The 21,693-nt window shown below is 44.2% G+C and overlaps 1 protein-coding gene across 2 annotated transcripts in view; it reads right to left on the reverse strand.

Moving 5' to 3' along the window:
- LOC112226783 (transmembrane inner ear expressed protein-like) overlaps positions 1–21,693 on the reverse strand; it is a 31,322-nt gene that overhangs the window by 9,134 nt on the left and 495 nt on the right. For both annotated transcript variants that reach the window (XM_024391332.2, XM_024391333.2), the window contains exons 2-3: positions 3,065–3,182; positions 1,568–1,717 (exon numbers count right to left, since the gene is read on the reverse strand). In XM_024391332.2, the coding sequence (XP_024247100.1) occupies positions 1,568–1,717; positions 3,065–3,182 (268 nt within the window). The remainder of the gene's footprint in view (positions 1–1,567; positions 1,718–3,064; positions 3,183–21,693) is intronic.

Genomic DNA, 21,693 nt, shown 5'->3' on the forward strand with positions numbered 1-21,693 from the left:
CTGTAGCTCAGTTGGTAGAGCATGTTGCTTGCAACATCAGGATAGTTGGATCGATTTCCGGGACCACCCATCTGTTAAATGGTTGCACGCATGACTAACATGCTGACCACACCGCTAGCGTCGCGTGCTCAGGCGTTGCAAAATAAATGTACACATACATGTTATTCAATCATTGCACCCACACTGCTCGCGCGCACCAAAGAGCACTGGGCATGGTATAAGTCGCTTTTGACAAAAGTGTGTGCTAAATGGCATATATTATTTATGCACAGTGTACAAAACATTAGGAACACCTTGGTAGTATTGAGCTGCACCCACTTTTGCCCTCAGAACAGCCTCAATTTGTCTGGGTATGGACTCTACAAGGTGTCGAAAGCATTTCACTGGCCCATTTCGACTCCAATGCTTCCCACTGTTGTGTCAAGTTGGCTGGATGTCCTTTGGCTGGTGGACCATTCTTGATACACACAGGAAACCCAGCAGCATTGCAGTTCTTGACACACTCAAACTGGTACAAACTGATCAATTATTTGTCTTGCCCATTCACCCTCTGAATGGCACATACAAACAATCCATGTCTCAATTGTCTTAAGGTCTAAATATCCTTATTTAACCTGTCTCCTCCCCTTCATCTACACTGATTGATGTGGATTCAACATGTGACATCAATAAGGGATCAGAGATTTCACCTGAACTCACCGTGTCAGTCTATGTCTATGGAAAGAGAATGTGTTCCTAATGTTTTGTACACTCAGAGTATAATTTACTGTATTTTACCAGAGAGGTTTTTTTTTATCACCCTGTGAGGACAAGACTATTTATTTGAGTATGTTGACTCAATCTACATCTTCAATCATATAAGACAGGGAAATATGCCACATTAAACTAATTCAAAACACTGGTTGCATCCAAAGATCTGTGTTATCCGTCGGAAATAAGAGAAAAATATATCTTAGCTCTGCATGGTTAGAGTGTGTTGACCCATTAGCATAATGTGATGAAATCTGAGAGAAACATTCAAACTAATGAATACAAAAGCTGTCAGGGGCCCATTCATGTTAAAACCGTGTCAAGCCACTATTGATCTCCTGCTTTATCAAAAGGCCTAGCAGGTGACATTTCATCAATAGCATATAAAACTCGCCCAGCAGTTCCCTGTCTACTCTCCTTTGAAAAACTATCTGAAATCAAACACAGGGTAGTTCTTAAGAGTAGAGTAAGTAAATAAAAGGTGCACACATCTCTAGTTGAGGTGCTTACTAATGGAAGGTAAATGTTATAAATTCAAAAATAAGTCTCACACTTTAATCTAGCCTTGCTGTGGATTTTAAAAGTGCTAAAGTTCATAGGACGTTGAGAGTAAGGACTTTTGTCATAGGGAGTAGGGATGTCCTAAAATGTACACCACACCTACCTCGCAGGGACTTCTGCCATAGGCAGAAGGGATGTCCTAAAATGTACACCACACCTAGGTCCTAGGGACTTTTGTCATAGGGAGCAGGGATGTCCTAAAATGTGCATCACACTGTTGTTGAGGTAGAGAGGGTCTGAGAAGTGCATCACTTACCTCCTGGGATCTCTGTGAGCTCGTTGAGAGGAGGCACAGTCTCCAGTGTGTTGGCGTAGTCCTTAGCTGCTACTCTCTGAGCATGTCGCGCCTCAATCTCCTTCTTCGTCCTGGGGATACGGCATTTGAAGATGCAGCATAGGGTGATGACTTGCAAATGGAGAAGGTGGGCGAGAAAGAGAGAGATAAAAGAAAAATGTATTTCCCATGTGGAATATTATTTGCTTGTATCTGAAGTACAAATGGATATGTATTGAACTAGACACTACTGTCACATAACAGTTTTACAGCTATTAGCATTTACAGTGGGCTACAAAGTACTTGGACAGTGAACAATTTTTTTGTGTTGCTTTGGCTCTGTACTCCAGCACTTTGGATTTTAAATGATACATCCCTTCATTTGAAGGGGCCAAAAATATTGGGACAAATTCACTTAGTCAAAAGTGAAGTATCTGGTCCCACGTTCTTAGCCTGCAATGACTACATCAAGGTTGTGTCTCTACAAACTTGTTGGATGCATTTGCTGTTTGTTTTGGTTGTGTTTCAAATTATTTTGTGCCCAATAGAAATGTATGTTAAATAATGTATTGTGCCATTTTGGAGTCACTTTTATTGTGAATAAGAAGAGAATATGGTTCTAAACACTTCTACATTCATGTGGATGCTACCATGTTTACGGATAATCCTGAATGAATAATGATGAGTGAGAAGGTTATAGCTGCACAAATATCATACCCCCCCCCAAAAAAATGCCAACCTCCCATATAACTGTAATGGTGAGAGGTTAGCATGTCTTCGGGGTATGATATTTGTGCGTCTAACTTTCTCACTCATCATTGTTCACGATTCATTTAGGACTATCATTTCAAATCCAAAGTTCTGGAGTACAGAGCCAAAACAACAATGAAAAAAATGACCACTGTCCCAATACTTTTGGAATTCACTGTATATTACTGTATAGTGACACTTCAATATCAGATATTATCAGACTACTTTCCTTTTTGTTGATTCGGTCTCTGTCATGACATGGTTGTGTTATTACTGTTTAGACGTCCGATGAGTTAGGACTAAAATAGCATGTCATTTTTGTCTTGTGTACTGTTGTCCTCCTCCTCCCCTTATTGAACCATGCATCATGTGGTCGATAAAACAAACATAAACCGACAATACCATGACCATTTGGAGCCCTCCCTCACAATAACCATCATGACAATTCAGCAAAGTATATGCATTTCCATGTCTCATGCGATCTATCTGTGCGGTATGCAAACTAGTTGGACTATGCAGACAAATAGCTGAGCCGAAGCATTGTACCTTGACTGATGGACAAATTTGTACATTCATTTTACTAATGTGATTTATATAAATTGGAATTGGAAGATGGAGGATTGATGTGAACATCCTAGGCATTTGTATATTTATGTAAATATTAATTTCATAAATAGTCTTGAATGTCTGGCAGATATACTACTATGACAGGTTTAGAGAAATACTTACTGACTGCTAGAATAAACATAGAGAAGATACCAATGACTTGCCATAACCGCAGTCCCCAGAATACGACTGTTTCTGAAGTGACTGGGTCTGGCTTCTTTGGGGGATCTGTCGGTAAAAGCTGTAGGAGGGAAAAAGAGACAATATTTGCATGAGTACATTATCGTGTCATCTAGACAGGTACTCTTCAAATCACTCTGCTGTGTGATCGTCTTCACGACAGTTAGTTAAATGCTATTTGGACCAATACCGCAATCGATGCAAATATCAATCTGATTGAGAGAATAATATTCTTCTCCTCTGCTCAGTTTCTGAAGAGACACACGGTGGCAAGACAATTGGAGGAAAGGCAGAGGTGTAAAAGACAAATTGATGTCACTGTAAGGATATGGAAAACCATGAGACAGGGAAGAAGGGCTTGGCTTGGGATAAAACCCTGAAATAGAGGATTTCGTGGATCACGCAGAATGTGAAACATGCCAAGTCGGGTGTTATCACTCATGATGTCTTAGTCCTCTGAATATGTCAGTCAACCTGAGGACACTAGTGGGGGAGTGCTACCACCTTAAGCCTAAAAAAATGAACTTAAATCTGCCTCAAAAACCATTTCAACAATGGAGAACAATGGGTTGAAATGGAAAGATGACTATCTGAAAAAGATAAAGGGACAACAAAACAACAGCATTTTAACTGAGCAAGAACATAAAAGCACAAAATAGACCAATCTCTTTGAACACTAGACACTGCCTCCTGTCTTGTTTCCAATTTGAATTGTTATGTCGACTCTTTCACCTTTTTCATAACTTTGGCTGAAAAGCTGGTAATACAATGCTGGAAAGTCACGGGATGCTGCGAAATACCGCAAGAACATAATACAAACGTAATAATTGTCTCACTGAGTAAATGGCAATGATCTAGGAAAATGAATCACACATCATGGCACAAAGAGTGAAGGTTTAAAAAAAGTGAAGACTTTAATGAATATTGTCTACCCCACACATATAGATGTTTGATCTTAATTTGACCAGTTTTGTTGCAGGAGTAAAATTCTCTTGCAGAAGGAGAATTTGATTATTCAACGAAAAAGTGAACATTTCCAACAAGGACATTTGTTTTGATAGGCTACAGTAGGCTATAGTTTAGGTGTGAGATTTAAGAGAGAGAAAGAGGCTTGCAGTTTTTTTTTTGTGAATTTATGTAAATCATGAGGCTCATTTAAATTTCCTAGGGAAGATTTAAATAATGCTGACTGGGGTTTCGTACTGTAGGTCAAACTATTCATACACAGTCCAAGACGCATTATGAAGAAGCTATAAATATTAAACAACAAGACATTAATCAAGATAGATTAGATAGCAACTCTCTCAGATCTGCCTCAACGTTTGTAGCCCACATCCTTGACATCACAATTAGACTACAATCCAAGGTTTATGCTGTATTATTAAGAATCATAATTTTGATGAATTAAAAGCCCTGGTGTTAAGCCTTAGAGACCCCATGCAGTCCTTTTATTTTTAAATCATCACTAATACATTTCAAATAAATCACTGTGTGTGTATTTATTTCATAAAATCCAAAATGATTTTTGATCATTTCATTGAGCCTGTAATTGCCGTTGAAATGCTCAGTCTGATTGTGTGGGCGTGTTGATACAAATGTAAATATATTTACATACACAGCCCTGATTGGCAGATAGGATTGTCTAGACTCTAGAGCAGTGGTTCTAAAACTTTTTATAGTCCCATACCCTTCAAACATTCAACCTCCAGCTGCTTACCCCCTCTAGTACCAGGGTCAGCGCACTCTTCAATGTTTTTTTGCCATCATTATAAGCCTGCCACACATACTATACGATACATTTATTAAACATAATAATGAGTGTGAGGTTTTGTCACAACCCGGCTTGTGGGAAGTGACAAAAAGCTCTTGTAGGACCAGGGCACAAATAATAATACAATAATAATTAACATTTTGCTCTTTATTTAGCCATCTTACATACAAAAATTGTGAATCACTCACCACAGGTCATTTTCCACACACAGTCTGTGCTTGTATTTTGTTTTCATGCTAGTTGCTGGCCGAGAATCCACTCTCAAATAGGTACGTGGTTGCAAAGGGCATCAGCGTTTTAAGAGCACGATTTGCCAATACTCTGAGCGCAGACCTATCCAGAAATCTGTCAGTGGCTTCTGATTAAATACAATTTTCACAGAATTGCTTGTTGCTATTTCGATGAGGCTCCATGGTTGGGATAACAGTAAGTGGACTGGAGTCATGGCATGAAAGCAAAAACGAATCCAGATCAAATCAAATTGTATTTGTCACATGCGCCAAATACATCAGGTATTTCACCTTACAGTGAAATGCTTTCTTTCAAGCCCTTAACCAACAATGAGGTTTAAAGAAAATACCCACAACAAACAAAAAAAATAGAAAAAAGTTAGAGATAAGAATAACAAATAATTAAAGAGCAGCAGTAAATAGCAATAGCGAGACTCTACATAGGGGGTACCGGTACAGAGTCAATGTGCGGGGCACCGGTGTCGAGGTAATTGAGGTAATATGTACATGTAGGTTGTCACGGCTTCCGCCGATGTTGGTCCCTCTCCTTGTTTGGGCGTTCGGCGGTCGACTTCGCCGGTTTTCTAGTCAACACCGATCCACGTTTCATTTTCCCTGTGTTTTTGTCTTTATTGTACACACCTGGTTTCCATTCCGTAATTATTGTTCCCTATTTAACCCTCGGGTTCCCCCATGGTTTTGTGTGTGTTTGTTCATGTTTAGTTGTCTATATTTTGTGAGCTGGACTATTTGTCTCTTGGAATATTGTTTTGTTCTTGAGTAAAGTTACGGAATATACTCATCTCTGTGTCCTGCGCCTGACTCCGCCTCACCTGCATCACCTAGACACTTGACAGAAACACGAATGGAGTCAGCAGGTGCACCCAGCCCTCCTTTTCCTGTGGAGGAGCACGTCCAGCAGCACGCGACCATGTTGCAAAATCTCGGCACAGCCATGGATCGCGTGCTGCAAACCATGGAGCGATGGGAGAGAGCGGGTTTTCCAGCAACCCCATCATCACCACACCAACCCACAACACTGTCCACCCCTACTTCACCTGGACCCAGTGAGATTCGGCTTGCGCTCATGAGGGAATATGATGGGACGACTGCCGGGTGCCAGGGCTTTTTACTGCAGCTGGAGCTCTACCTGGCGACCGTCCACCCGGCTCCTTTGGGACGCGAGAGTGTGTCCGCCCTCATCTCCTGTCTATTCGGGACAGCACTTGAGTGGGCCAACGCCGTCAGGGGAAAGGACGACGCGGCGTCGGGCCACTATGAGGATTTCACCCGCCGCTTCCGGGCGGTCTTTGATCATCCACCTGAGGGTAGAGCGGTGGGGGAACGCTTGTTTCATCTCAGACAGGGGATGTGGAGCACACAAGACTTTGCACTGGACTTCCGAACCCTGGCTGCTGGCTCGGTGCCGGCGCGGGATGGAATGACAGGGCCCTGATCGACCACTACCGGTGTAGGCTACGAGAGGATGTTCATTGGGAGCTGGCCTGCAGGGACACCACCCTTACATTCGACCAGCTGGTGGACCTATACATCCGGCTGGACATCCTGTTGGCCACCCGCCGATGTCCGGATCGGGGTTCGTCAGTTCCATCCCCCAGCACCTCCGATCCGAAACCTATGGAGCTAGGAGGTGCTGCGCTGTGGGGGACCGGAGGGGGGGCTTTTCCCTGCACCACCTGTGGCCGCAGAGGGCACACTGCTGGTAGGTGCTGGGGAGGTTCCCAAGGGAGTTGAGGCAGCAGGCAGGGCACTGTCGGACCACCCCAGGTGAGTAGGCACCAAACTCACCAAGAGCTCCCTGTTGCTCACATGTTTGTGTTTATCGAATTTCCTGTTCATAGAGTTTTCCACGCATTCCCAGCATACAACTTTATTGACTGTTCATTTGCACAGGAGATCCCTATTGTTCCTGTTGATATGCCCTTCCCTGTGCACGCCTTAGATGGTCATCCATTAGGGTCAGGGCTGATTAGGGAGGCCACCGCTCCACTATGTATGATAACGCAGTGGGGTCATGAGGAGAGAATTAGGATCTTCCTTATTGATTCTCCTGCATTTCCCGTGGTGCTGGGCCTTCCCTGGTTGGCCTATCATGACCCCACTATTTCGTGGCAACAGAGGGCTCTCAAGGAATGGTCACGTAAGTGCTCAGGGAGGTGTGTAGGTGTTTCCATCGGTGCGACTACGGTGGAGAGTCCAGACCATGTCTCTACCGTGCACATCCTCTCTGAATATGCCGATTTGGCTCAACTACCACCCCATCGACGGGGGGATTGTGCGATAAATCTTCTGGTAGACGCAGCACTTCACAGGAGTCACGTGTATCCCATGTCACAGGAGGAGACGGAGGCTATGGAAACATGTGTCACGAATCTCTGGGCAGGGATACATTCAGCATTCTACTTCACCTGCCTCCTCGAGTTTCCTTTTTGTGAAGAGGAAGGACAGAGTTTTATGCCCGTGTATTGACTACGAGGTATCAATCAGATCACTGTGAGGTGCAGTTACCCGCTGCCTCTCATAGCCGGTGCGATCGAGTCAATGCACGGGGCGTGCTTTTTCACAAAATTGGATCTCAGGAGCGCTTACAATCTGGTGCATATCCGGGCGGGGGATGAGTGGAAGACAACATTTAGTACCACCTCTGGGCACTATGAGTACCTTGTCATGCCGTACGGGTTGATGAATGCTCCATCAGTCTTCCTGGCCTTTGTAGACAATATTTTCCGGGACCAGCACGGGCAGGGTGTAGTGGTGTATATCGACGACATTGTCCCTGGTGCGCAGGGTCTTGGTCGACTGTTGGAGCATGATCTGTACGTCAAGGCTGAGAAATGTCTGTTCTTCCAACAGTCCATCTCCTTCCTAGGGTACCGCCTTTCCACGTCAGGGTTGGAGATGGAAAGTGACCGCATTTCAGCCGTGCGTAATTGGCCGACTCCAACCACGGTAAAGGAGGTGCAGCGGTTCTTAGGGTTTGCCAACTACTACCGGAGGTTTATCGGGGCTTTGGTCAGGAAGCAGCTCCCATTACCTCTTTGCTTAAGGGGGGACCGGTGCGACTGCAGTGAACAGCTGAGGCGGACAGGGCTTTTCGTCACCTGAAGGCTCTGTTTACCTCGGCTCCCATGCTGGCTCATCCTGATCCCTCCTTTGCATTTATAGTGGAGGTGGATGCGTCTGAGGCTGGGATAGGAGCTGTGCTGTCTCAGCACTCGGGTACGCCACAAAAGCTCCGCCCCTGTGCTTTCTTTTTGAAGAAGCTCTGCTCGGTTGAGCGAAACTATGATGTGGGGGACCGGGAGCTGTTGGCTGCCGTAAAGGCTCTGAAAGCGTGGAGGCATTGGCTTGAGGGGGCTAAACGCCCTTTCCTCATCTGGACTGACCACCGCAATCTGGAGTACATCCGGGCGGCGAGGAGACTGAACCCTGGTCCATTTTGTTTTCACCCTATCTTACAGACCAGGTTCCCAGAACGCTAAGGCAGACGCACTGTCCCGGATGTATGACACAGAGGAGCGGCCCATGGATCCCACTCCCATACTTATATAAATAAAACTGTGAAGGACCTCGGCGTTACTCTGGACCCTGATCTCTCTTTTGAAGAACATATCAAGACCATTTCAAGGACATCTTTTTTCCATCTACGTAACATTGCAAAAATCAGAAACTTTCTGTCCAAAAATGATGCAGAAAAATTAATCCATGCTTTTGTCACTTCTAGGTTAGACTACTGCAATGCTCTATTTTCCGGCTACCCGGATAAAGCACTAAATAAACTTCAGTTAGTGCTAAATACGGCTGCTAGAATCCTGACTAGAACCAAAAAATTTGATCATATTACTCCAGTGCTAGCCTCTCTACACTGGCTTCCTGTCAAAGCAAGGGCTGATTTCAAGGTTTTACTGCTAACCTACAAAGCATTACATGGGCTTGCTCCTACCTATCTCTCTGATTTGGTCCTGCCGTACATACCTACACGTACGCTACGGTCACAAGACGCAGGCCTCCTAATTGTCCCTAGAATTTCTAAGCAAACAGCTGGAGGCAGGGCTTTCTCCTATAGAGCTCCATTTTTATGGAACGGTCTGCCTACCCATGTCAGAGACGCAAACTCGGTCTCAACCTTTAAGTCTTTACTGAAGACTCATCTCTTCAGTGGGTCATATGATTGAGTGTAGTCTGGCCCAGGAGTGGGAAGGTGAACGGAAAGGCTCTGGAGCAACGAACCGCCCTTGCTGTCTCTGCCTGGCCGGTTCCCCTCTTTCCACTGGGATTCTCTGCCTCTAACCCTATTACAGGGGCTGGGTCACTGGCTTACTGGGGCTCTCTCATGCCGTCCCTGGAGGGGGTGCGTCACCTGAGTGGGTTGATTCACTGTTGTGGTCATCCTGTCTGGGTTGGCGCCCCCCTTGGGTTGTGCCGTGGCGGAGATCTTTGTGGGCTATACTCAGCCTTGTCTCAGGATGGTAAGTTGGTGGTTGAAGATATCCCTCTAGTGGTGTGGGGGCTGTGCTTTGGCAAAGTGGGTGGGGTTATATCCTTCCTGTTTGGCCCTGTCCGGGGTGACCTCGGATGGGGCCACAGTGTCTCCTGACCCCTCCTGTCTCAGCCTCCAGTATTTATGCTGCAGTAGTTTATGTGTCGGGGGCTGGGGTCAGTTTGTTATATCTGGAGTACTTCTCCTGTCCTATTCGGTGTCCTGTGTGAATCTAAGTGTGCGTTCTCTAATTCTCTCCTTCTCTCTTTCTTTCTCTCTCTCGGAGGACCCGAGCCCTAGGACCTGAGCTCCAGGACTACCTGACATGATGACTCCTTGCTGTCCCCAGTCCACCTGGCCATGCTGCTGTTCCAGTTTCAACTGACCTGAGCCCTAGGACCATGCCCCAGGACTACCTGACATGATGACTCCTTGCTGTCCCCAGTCCACCTGGCCATGCTGCTGCTCCAGTTTCAACTTCCACCTGACTGTGCTGCTGCTCCAGTTTCAATTGTTCTGCCTTATTATTATTCGACCATGCTGGTCATTTATGAACATTTGAACATCTTGGCCATGTTCTGTTATAATCTCCACCCGGCACAGCCAGAAGAGGACTGGCCACCCCACATAGCCTGGTTCCTCTCTAGGTTTCTTCCTAGGTTTTGGCCTTTCTAGGGAGTTTTTCCTAGCCACCGTGCTTCTACACCTGCATTGCTTGCTGTTTGGGGTTTTAGGCTGGGTTTCTGTACAGCACTTTGAGATATCAGCTGATGTACGAAGGGCTATATAAATAAATTTGATTTGATTTGATTTGATACTTCCGGCTTCTTGCCTAGTGGCACCGGTGGTGTGGGAGCTGGACGTGGACATCGAGTGGGCGTTAAATACAGAGCCCACTCCCCCCCAGTGTCCAGTTGGGCGTCTATACGTACCGTCTGCTGTCCGCGACCGTTTGATCTATTGGGTCCACACGTCATCCTCCTCTGGTCATCCTGGCATCGGTCGGACAGTGCGCTGTCTTAGTGGGAAGTAATGGTGGTCTCCTTTGGCTAAGGACGTGAGGGTTAATATTTCCTCCTGCCCAGTTGTGCGCCCAGTGCAAGGCACCTAGACACCTAACCAGAGGGAAATTACAACCCCTACCCATTCCACAACGGCCGTGGTCACACCTATCGGTGGATTTCTTGACGGATCTTCCTCCGTCACAGGGAAACATCACGATCCTGGTCATTGTGGATCGGTATTCTAAGTCCTGCCGTCTTCTTCCTTTGCTCGGTCTCCCTACGGCCCTCTAGACTGCGGAGGCCCTGTTCACACACGTCTTCCGGGCACTACGGGTGCCTGAGGATATAGTTTCTGATCGGGGTCCCCAGTTCACGTCCAGGGTCTGGAGGGCATTTATGGAACATCTGGGGGTCTCAGTCAGCCTTACCTCAGGTTTTCACCCCGAGAGTAACGGGCAGGTGGAGAGAGTTAACCAGGTTTCTGCGGTCCTACTGCCAGGACCGGCTGGGGGAGTGGGTGGCTTTTATCCCCTGGGCAGAGATGGCCCAATACTCACTTTGCCACTCCTCCACTAACCTTTCTCCTTTCCAGTGCGTACTAGGTTTTCAGCCGGTTCTGGCACTGTGGCATCCGAGCCAGATCGAGGCACCTGTGGTGGATGAGTGGTTTCGGCGCTCAGAGGAGACATGGGACACTGCCCATGTGCACCTGCAACGGGCCATCAGGCGACAGAAGGCGAGCGCCGACCGCCACCGCAGTGAGGCCCCGGTGTTCACGCTGGGGGACCGGGTCTGACTCTAGACCCGAAACCTGCCCCTCCGCCTGCCCTGCCGGAAGCTGGGTCCGCAGTTTGTGGGGCCATTTAAAGTCCTGAGGAGACTGAACAAGGTTTGTTATAGGTTACAGCTCCCCCTGATTACCGTATTAACCCCTAGTTCCAAGTGTCTCTCCTCAGGCCGGTGGTGGCTGGTCTGCTCAAGGAATCTGAGGTGCGGGAGTGCTGGGCCGTACGCACTACCCTCTGTAGTGCCTTGCGGTCGGAGGCCGAGCAGTTGCCATACCAAGCAGTGATGCAACCTGCCAGGATGCTCTCGATGGTGCAGCTTTAAACCTTTTGAGGATCTGAGGACCCATGACAAATATTTTCAGTCTCCTGTGAGGGAATAGGTTTTGTCTTTCCCTCTTCACGGCTGTCTTGGTGTGCTTGGACCATGTTAGTTTGTTGGTGATGTGGACACCAAGGAACTTGAAGCTGTCAACCTGCTCCACTACAGGCCCATCAATGAGAATGGGGACATGCTGGTTCATACTTTTCCTGTAGTCCACGATAATCGCCTTTGCTTTGATCCCGATGAGGGAGAGGTTGTTGTCCTTGTCTCTGACCAAGTCTCTGACCTCCTCCCTATAGGCTGTCTCATCATTGTTGGTGATCAGGCCTACCACTGTTGTGTCATCAACAAACTTAATGATGGTGTTGAAGACGTGCCTGGCCATGCAGTCATGAGTGAACAGAGAGTACAGAAGGGGACTGAGCATGCATCACTGAGGGTTTCCCGTGTTGAGGATCAGTGTGGCCCGTCACGAAGTCCAGGATCCAGTTGCAGAGAGAGGTGTTTTGTCCGAGGGTCATTAGCTCAGTGATGAGCTTTGAGGGCACTATGGTGTTGAACGCTGAGCTGTAGTCAATGAATAGCATTCTCACATAGGTGTTCAGTTACAGTTGAAGTCAGAAGTTTACATACACTTAAGATGGAGTCATTAAAACTCGGTTTTCAACCACTCCACAAATATATTGTTAACCAACTATAGTTTTGGCAAGTCGGTTAGGACATCTACTTTGTGCATGACACAAGTCATTTTTCCAATAATTGTTTACAGACAGATTCTTTCACTTATGATCCACTATATCACAATTGCAGTGGGTCAGAAGTTTACATCCACTAAGTTGACTGTGCATTTAAGCAGCTTGGAAAATTCCAGAAAATGATGTCATGGCTTTAGAAGCTTCTCATAGGCTAATTGACATAATTTGAGTCAATTGGAGGTGTACCTGTGGATGTATTTCAAGGCCTACCTTCAAACTCAGTGCCTCTTTGCTTGACATCATGGGAAAATCCAAAGAAAATCAGCCAAGACTGATTTTTGTTTTTAGACTGTGAAAAGGCAGTGTGGAGTGCAATAGAGATGGCATCATCTGTGGATATGCAAACTGGGGTGGGTCTAGGGTTTTTGGGACAGTGGTGTAGATGTGAGCCATGACCAGACTTTCAAAGCATTTCATGGCTACAGATGTGAGTGCTACGGGTCGGTTGTCATTTAGGCAGGTTACCTTAGTGTTCTTGGGCACAGGGACTATGGTGGTCTGCTTGAAACATGCTAGTATTACAAACTCCGACAGGGAGAGTTTGAAAATGTCAGTTAAGACACCTGCCACTTGGTCAGTGCATGCTCGTAGTACACGTGCTTGGAGTACACCTGGTAATCCGTCTGGCCCTGCGGCCTTGTGAATGTTGACCTGTTTAAAGGTCTTACTCATATCGGCTGCAGAGAGCGTGATCACAAAGTTGTCCGGAATAGCTGATGCTCTCATGCATGTTTCAGTGTTACTTGCCTCGAAGCGAGCAAAGAAGTTATTTAGCTTGTGTGGTAGGCTCGTGTCACTGGGCAGCTCTCGCGTGTGCCTGTGTAATTGCGCACCCAGCTCACTCAGGTGCTTTGTTGTCTGTAAGCTTGAGTTAATTTGCATACAAAAAATCATACAATGATGGAAAGACCTGTGTGTTGTCCTTGTTAATGCAGACAGAGAAGAGCTCCAACTTCTTAATCATAGCCTCAATTTTGTGCCGCACATTGAATAGAGTTACGGAGAGTCCCTGTAATCCTAGATTAAGACCATTCAGGTGACAAAAAAACATCACCCAGATAGGCCAGTCGTGTGAGAAACCCGTCATCATGTAAGCGGTCCAACAAGTGAAAATTATGGTCAGTAAAGAAAACTTTAAGCTTGTCTCTCAATTCAAAAAAATGTGTCAATACTTTGCCCCTTGATTACCAGCAAAAAAAAGCGTTACATGGTCGCTGCCCATATCATTGTATAATGCAGAAAATACACAAGAGTTCAGGGGCCTTGCTTTAACAAAGTCAACCATTTTCACTGTAGTGTCCAAAACGTCTTTCAAGCTGTCAAGCATTCCCTTGGCAGCGAGAGCCATTGATTTTATTAGTCACTCTCACTCATTTTAACATGGCAAAAGTCGTGGCAAAATATGTAGAATTTCAGGAAATTTGCTTTACAACTACAAACAAATTATCTCCACCCCATGGCAAAATGTGTAGAATTGTAGGTAATTAATTGTAAAACTGCATTTTCTTCACTCCACCGTCAAGAGGGGGACCACTAAAATGTTTTGCCTGCGCGGTGGGTGGGCCCCCCAACAAAATCTAACCTAGGGCCACCAAAAGGCTAGGGCCAGCCCTGGAGGTATCCTTCCTGGTGCTCCTCTATCACGTCTTGTTTTGAAGGAACAACAAGCAGGGGATTCATCTAGCAGACCCATAGTTCATGCGTAAAGATCAATATATGATGGGTCAGGATACGGACACTTATTAAGTTTCCTGTCGTTGTAAACAATCCCACAGAACAATACATCTGGGAAGAGGGCCAAACAAAACTTGTGCATTAGTCAAGATGACTTTCAAGCAAATGGGGCTTTTATGTGAAACATTAGATAGCTATTTATTTTTTGAAATTCAGAGTGCAATAATTGAAACATTCACAGAAGGATATCCTTTCAGCAAAAACAATTTCTATAGATTTTTTTTCAGTACAATTTGATTGAACTTGGCAAGGAGGATTCAAGTGTCTGTGCTTTTCCAATAACAATCAAAATGGAATATTACAGTAAACCATTTGACCAGTGCAATGTCATGTAAACGGTCATAAAAACCAGATGGGAACAATGTAAAACTTAGACCTTATCAAAACATTGATTGACTATCGTCCTGTGGCGTTAACTTCCGTCGGTGTGAAGTGCCTTGAGCACTCTCACGTCTCAGGTCTCATGTGGATGGAGCCATTGGACACAAAACAGTTTGTATACAGAAAGAACAGATTAGTCGACGATGCAGTACCGACGGTTTTGCGCAGTGCCGTGAAACACCTGGAGAGGCCTCATTCTTATGTGTGCATCCTTTTCCTTGACTTCTCTGCTTTTAAAGCTGCATGCAGCCTCACCTTTTCTGTGACACTCTCCCACCTACAGGTGGACCCCAGTACTACCTTGTGGGATCTGGACTTCCTGCTGAACAGGGTGCAGTATGTCAAGTTCAACAACACAACATCCCTTCTTCTTTGTACATCTACCAGTTCCCCCCAAAGAACTATCATCTCTCCAGTGCTATTCTTAATATTCACCAATGACCTGAGAGGCTCCGACAGGGACTGCTTGGCAGTGAAATATGCAGATGACACCTCCCTTGTCAACGGCTCAGATAACACACCGCGTTACCAAACAGAAGTAAACAGGGTTCATCACTGGTGCCATGACAACTACCTCACACTCGACATCAACAAAAGAAAATAACTGGTCATTGATTTCTAGAGGACGCGAGACCCAGTGAGCCACCTAGTCCTGGGTGGTGAAGAAGTAGAGAGAATGGGGAGTTTGAAGTACCTGGGAACCATCATGAACAGCACACTCTCTTTTAATGGCAACGCTCGGAACATCAATAAAAATGGCAACAATGATTGTATCTCCTCTTGGTTTATCTATTTCTCTCTCCCCTCTCTCTCTCTCTAGAGGATAGAGGAAACTTGCTGAATGGTCAAAGATATCATAGTCAAAGCTTTTCTTTTAGGCTTTTTATAGAAAAATAAGTTGTAGATGCTTTGCTAGCAATAGACAACAATAAATCCACAGGGGCCGATCAATTGGATCCTGGTCTGCTTAAGTGTGCAGCACCCATCATTGTTGGCTCAATAACCCACATTTTGTTATCAGGAAATATTCCAAAATTATGGAAATCAGCTCTTGTCCTGCCACTCCATAAGGGTGGGGATAGTAGTGATGTTAATAATTGTCACCCCATTAGAAGGTTTCCTTGTCTAGCTAAGATTCTAGAATCCTTGGTAAATGTACAACTTTGCTCTTTTTTATCTGAGAAATGTATTTTGAATGTAAACCAATCAGGGTTTAGGCCTGGGCATAGAACTAGTACAGCAACCACTTTAGTTGTTAATGATCTGGTCAGTGCTTTAGGCACTAAAATTAATTGTGCTGCTTTGTTTGTGGACCTTTCAAAAGCTTTTGATACTGTTGATCATGCTATTTTATTGAATAAGTTGTCCTCAATAGGCCTGAGCTCTGACGCCTGTTCATGATTTCATGATTATCTTAGTTACAGAACTCAGGCCATCGTGATTGATGGGGTTAAGTCTGAATTTCTTGAAGTGCTTAAAAGTGTACCACAGGGGTCGATTTTGGGACCTGTTCTCTTCACTATTTATCTAAACACCATTGGTCAATCTGTTAAAAAAGGTCAACTTTATCTGTATGCGGAGGATGCTATTATGTTGGCTATTGCTCCGACTTTTGATCTGGCTGTCTTAAAACTACCGTCAGATTTTATAGCTGTGCAGGAATTCCTTGCTGATTTAAAACTTGTGTTTAACATGGGCAACACAAAATACATGTTGTTTTTAAACTCTTGTAAGAATGTTCCAGATGAGCTACATGTTCACTCAATGGTTCTCCAATTGAAGGTGTTTCCGCATATACAGTGGGGCAAAAAAGTATTTAGTCAGCCACCAATTGTGCAAGTTCTCCCACTTAAAAAGATGAGAGAGTCCTGTAATTTTCATCATAGGTACACTTCAACTATGATTGACAAAATGAGAGAAAAAAATCCAGAAAATCACATTGTAGGATTTTTAATGAATTTATTTGCAAATTATGGTGGAAAATAAGTATTTGGTCAATAACTAAAGTTTATCTCAATACTTTGTTATATACCCTTTGTTAGCAATGACAGAGGTCAAACGTTTTCTGTAAGTCTTTACAAGGTTTTCACACACTGTTGCTGGTATTTTGGCCCATTCCTCCATGCAGATCTCCTCTAGAGCAGTGATGTTTTGGGGCTGTTGCTGGGCAACATGGACTTTCAACTCCCTCCAAAGATTTTCTATGGGGTTGAGATCTGGAGACTGGCTAGGCCACTCCAGGACCTTGAAATGCTTCTTACGAAGCCACTCCTTCGTTGCCCGGGCGGTGTGTTTGGGATCATTGTCATGCTGAAAGACCCAGCCACGTTTCATCTTCAATGCCCTTGCTCATGGTAGGCTTACTTTGGTCCCAGCTCTCTGCACGTCATTCACTAGGTCCCCCCGTGTGGTTCTGGGATTTTTGCTCACCGTTCTTGTGATCATTTTGACCCCACGGGGTGAGATCTTGCGTGGAGCCCCAGATCGAGGGAGATTATCAGTGGTCTTGTATGTTTTCCATTTCCTAATAATTGCTCCCACAGTTGATTTCTTCAAACCAAGCTGCTTACCTATTGCAGATTCAGTCTTCCCAGCCTGATGCAGGTCTACAATTTTGTTTCTGGTGTCCTTTGACAGCTCTTTGGTCTTGGCCATAGTGGAGTTTGGAGTGTGACTGTTTGAGGTTGTGGACAGGTGTCTTTTATACTGATAACAAGTTCAAACAGGTGCCATTAATACAGGTAACGAGTGGAGGACAGAGGAACCTCTTCAAAGAAGAAGTTACAGGTCTGTGAGAGCCAGAAATCTTGCTTGTTTGCAGGTGACCAAATACTTATTTTCCACCATAATTTGCAAATAAATTCATTAAAAATCCTACAATGTGATTTACTGGAATTTTTTTTCTCATTTTGTCTGTCATAGTTGAAGTGATGAAAATTACAGGCCTCTCTCATCTTTTTAAGTGGGAGAACTTGCACAATTGGTGGCTGACTAAATACTTTTTTTGCCCCACTGTACAGACGTAGGCATTTGGACTGAAATGGATTTGATGTTTAAAAAAACATATAGATGAGCTGGTTAAGAAGGTAAGATTAAATTAGGCTTTTTCTACAGAAACAAATTGTGCTTTTCTCTAAGCAGTAGGAAGCAGATCAGTCAACCTTTTTATCTGTTCTTAATTATGGTGATATTATTTATCATTGTGCAGCTGCTACTACTCTTAAACCTACCATAGTGCCCTTTGTTTTGTTACAGGTGACAGTTGGGATACTCATAACTGCATCTGATATCAAAATGCTGGCTGGACTTCGCTAAAGACCCGTAGGTAGATCTCTACATTACTCCTTTTTTTTACAAGGCCCTACTTCATAAACTTTCATGTTATCTAACTTTTCTGTTGAAGCATAGACACCTGAGTTGCCTAACCCGTTCACAGGACTGGTTAACTCTTGATGTTCCTAGGGTCTCCACCGAGCTAGCTAAATCTACTTTTAGTTTTAATACACTGTATTGTTGGAACAAAATTCTAAGTAATATTCTGGTGTCGTTCAGACAGATTAGGGTACTGATTGGCAAATTATTTGTAGAGGAATGTACATTTTACATACACCTTCGCCAAATACATTTAAACTCAGTTTTTCACAAATCCTGACATTTAATCCTAGTAAAAATTCCCTGTCGTAGGTCAGATAGGATCACCACTTTATTGCAAGAATGTGAAATGTCAGAGTAATAGTAGAGAGAATTATTTATTTCAGCTTTTATTTCTTTCATCACATTCCCAGTGGCTCAGAAGTTACAAACACTCAATTAGTATTTGGTAGCATTGCCTTTAAATTGTTTAACTTGGGTCAAACATTTTGGGTAGCCTTCCACACGCTTCCCACAATAAGTTGGGTGAATTTTGTCCCATTCCTCCTGACAGAGCTGGTGTAATCGCTGGAGTCAGGTTTGTAGGCCTGCTTGCTCACACATGCTTTTTCAGTTCTGCCCACATATTTTCTATAGAATTGAGGTCAGGGCTTTGTGATGGCCACTCCAATACTTTGACTTTGTTGTCCTTAAGCCATTTTGCCCCAACTTTGGAAGTATGCTTGGGGTCATTGTCCATTTGGAAGACCCATTTGCGACCAAGCTTTAACTTCCTTCCTAACTGATGTCTTGAGATGTTGCTTCAAAATATCCACATAATTTTCCATCATCATGTCATCTATTTTGTGAAGTGCACCAGCAAAACACCCCCATAACATGATGCTGCCACCCCCATGCTTCACAGTTGAGATGGTGCTCTTCGGCTTGCAAGCCTCCCCTCCCCCTTACATTCATCTCTAGGAGACAGAGCGCGCCTCCTTCCTTTGCGGTATGACGGCTGCGTAGTCCCATAGTGTTTATACTTGCGTACTATTGTTTGTACAGATGAACATGGTACCTCCAGGCATTTGGAAATTGCTCCCAATGATGAACCAGACTTGTGGAGGTCTACAATTTCTTTTCTGAGGTCTTCGCTGATTTCTTTGGATTTCCCCATGATGTCAAGCAAAGAGGCACTGAGTTTGAAGGTAGGCCTTGAACTACATCCACAGGTACACCTTCAATTGACTCAAGTGATGTCAATTAGCCTATCAGAAGCTTCTAATGTTCTGGAATTTTCCAAGCTGTTTAAAGGCACAATCAACTTAGTGTATGTAAACTTCTGACCCACTGGAATTGTGATGCAGTGAAATATAAGTGAAAAAATACGATTAAAAATATCCCTATGGGGTCAAAATGACCCCAGTTGGTAGTTTGAGGGTTAATATTGAATTATTAGTGTGCATGTAAATGTACTTAATGGGGCCCCAGTCAAACTCTCCTGGGCAGCGTACATGTTTTTTTTTAAACTTTTTTTTTCTTGCCATGAGGTTTGTAGGTCAACTACTAAAAGACCATTGCCTTGATGTATTGTAAGAAAATTGTTATTCTTGGAATTGTAATGTTTCTCAGTGTTTCTTGGGTCTTGGTATGCTGTCACTCATTTACTGTGTGACAGACAGGGGTGGTCCCGAAAAGGCACAGAATTAATACAGGGCACTACTTTTGACAAAAGCTCGTCTACGCTGTATTCCATACATATTGTACTACTTTTAACTAGGGCTCTGTACAGAGAATAGGGTGCCATTTCTGACACAGCCAGGGCTGAGTGTCAGCCAGGGCTGTTGGGAGCTGTGTGATTGGCTTTTGTGAGTCAGCATGTTAAAAAGATGCCATGGGCCTGACCTTGGCTGACTTCTCACCAAATCTCCAAATGTCAGTGTACTGTATCAGTATGTCCTCCATCTGCCAAGGCCATCAGGGGCATAGGGTGTTGTTGCCAAAAAACAAAAACAAATCACGCATTTTTGACTAAGATTGTTTGCAGCCTGATATGACTTTACTCTCATGTGTAATGGCACTTTAGCAGGGGGGGGGGGGTAATAAGTTGGCCCAGGGGACAAGAGATTGTAACTCTGCTGCCGTTAATACAAAGTAGTGAATTCGTAGTAGTTCACCATGATTATGTAATACTTAATGTCCTCATTCGCTCTCCTATTTTATGTGTTGGGATTAGAGGATAAGCCAGAACTTTGGTAAACATATTCAAACAACTCAGATCCAGTGAGGGAGTTGACTCTGGCTGAAGCTTGCAGTTGCTATGGTTGCAGTTGCTATGGTTGAAGTTTCGAGACACATAGGCTTAGTTGAGATAATTCTATCCTAATACAAATGTTCAAACCGAACCAGATGTCTTTCTTCAAGCAAGTACACGTCACAAAGGTCAAATAGGGGGATGATTATGTTTGTCCTGTTTCATTGCATGTACAAGTGGGAAACCTGTACATGTGTGAGATGGAATTGTTTGGTTTTTTGCATATCCCAACTCCCTCTGAGAGTGGGTTCACATCCAGGTGATCAGTCATTATTGATGGCAGCCCTGGAGAAATTAGGGTTAAGTGCCTTGCTCAAGACCAGATCGAGAGATTTTTCACCTTGTCGCCTCAGGGATTCAAACTAGCCATGTGCATGCCATTTCTCTTTCTCTGTAATTTATCTAAATAAAAATAATATATCTCCAAGATTGTCCATTACTTAACTCCCTCTCAGAAACATAATGAACTCTCCCTCCTAAGTCAAATGGAGATATATTCTTTTTAACAATCTGAAAATAAGACAACCCAGAAACTATACTGGAACCCACAATTCCAGTAATTGCTTTCAAAGACAATCATTATAGATCTTGGTTCCAATTTCCAATTTCTTTACTGCAATCAACCCCCATAATTCAGCTTATGACATTTATTCTATTGCAGTCCATGAATCAACTTTTCCTACTGGATCTGTCACTCCTATATAAAACCCTCTGCTGAAATCTTCTGAAATCAACATCTGAATATTAGAGCCTGTGATAAGTTTTCTGAATTTATTTATCATTTGAAGTCCGGGATATACTGTGCATCAATATCCAAGGTGCACTTTCTCACCTGAGGATTTCATCACTAAACGCCCACAAACTTTCAATGTTGCTGACCCTGCTGGTGCAGCATATTAACACAGAAACGATTCAGTCTCATCTTTCTCTCTTACTAATACTAATACTAATTTCTCTCTTACTAATTGTGAGTCTGGGTATCCGTCAGAGAGAACAGTGCATGTGTTGTCACTATTTCCAGACAGATGTTTCTGAAACTTTCATGTCTATTCTCTGATCTAGCATGGAATACTGCTGCTTGTTTTGTACAACACCCTGTACGCAGTACAATATGAGGTCTCACATCTCAAAACAATGCATTAGCGCTCTTAAGAGGCTGCCACGATATTTCATTTCTGACACCGGGGATTATGGCATTGCTCCTGGCATCCGAAAATACAAATGGCGGCACATGGTGATCATTACATCTGCACATGCTGTAACAACCCATCCATGCTACTCTGGGAAGAACACTACACCATAAAATATTGAGCTACTACACATGTAGTATGACTATTATCTATGGGGCTGCTCAACACCATAGCTCTATAGCGAATAAGCCCCATTTATTAATCACATGAAAACAAGCAACCATCCTTTAA

The sequence above is a fragment of the Oncorhynchus tshawytscha genome, linkage group LG28 (assembly GCF_018296145.1).
Source record: "Oncorhynchus tshawytscha isolate Ot180627B linkage group LG28, Otsh_v2.0, whole genome shotgun sequence".
NCBI classification, from domain to species: domain Eukaryota; kingdom Metazoa; phylum Chordata; class Actinopteri; order Salmoniformes; family Salmonidae; genus Oncorhynchus; species Oncorhynchus tshawytscha.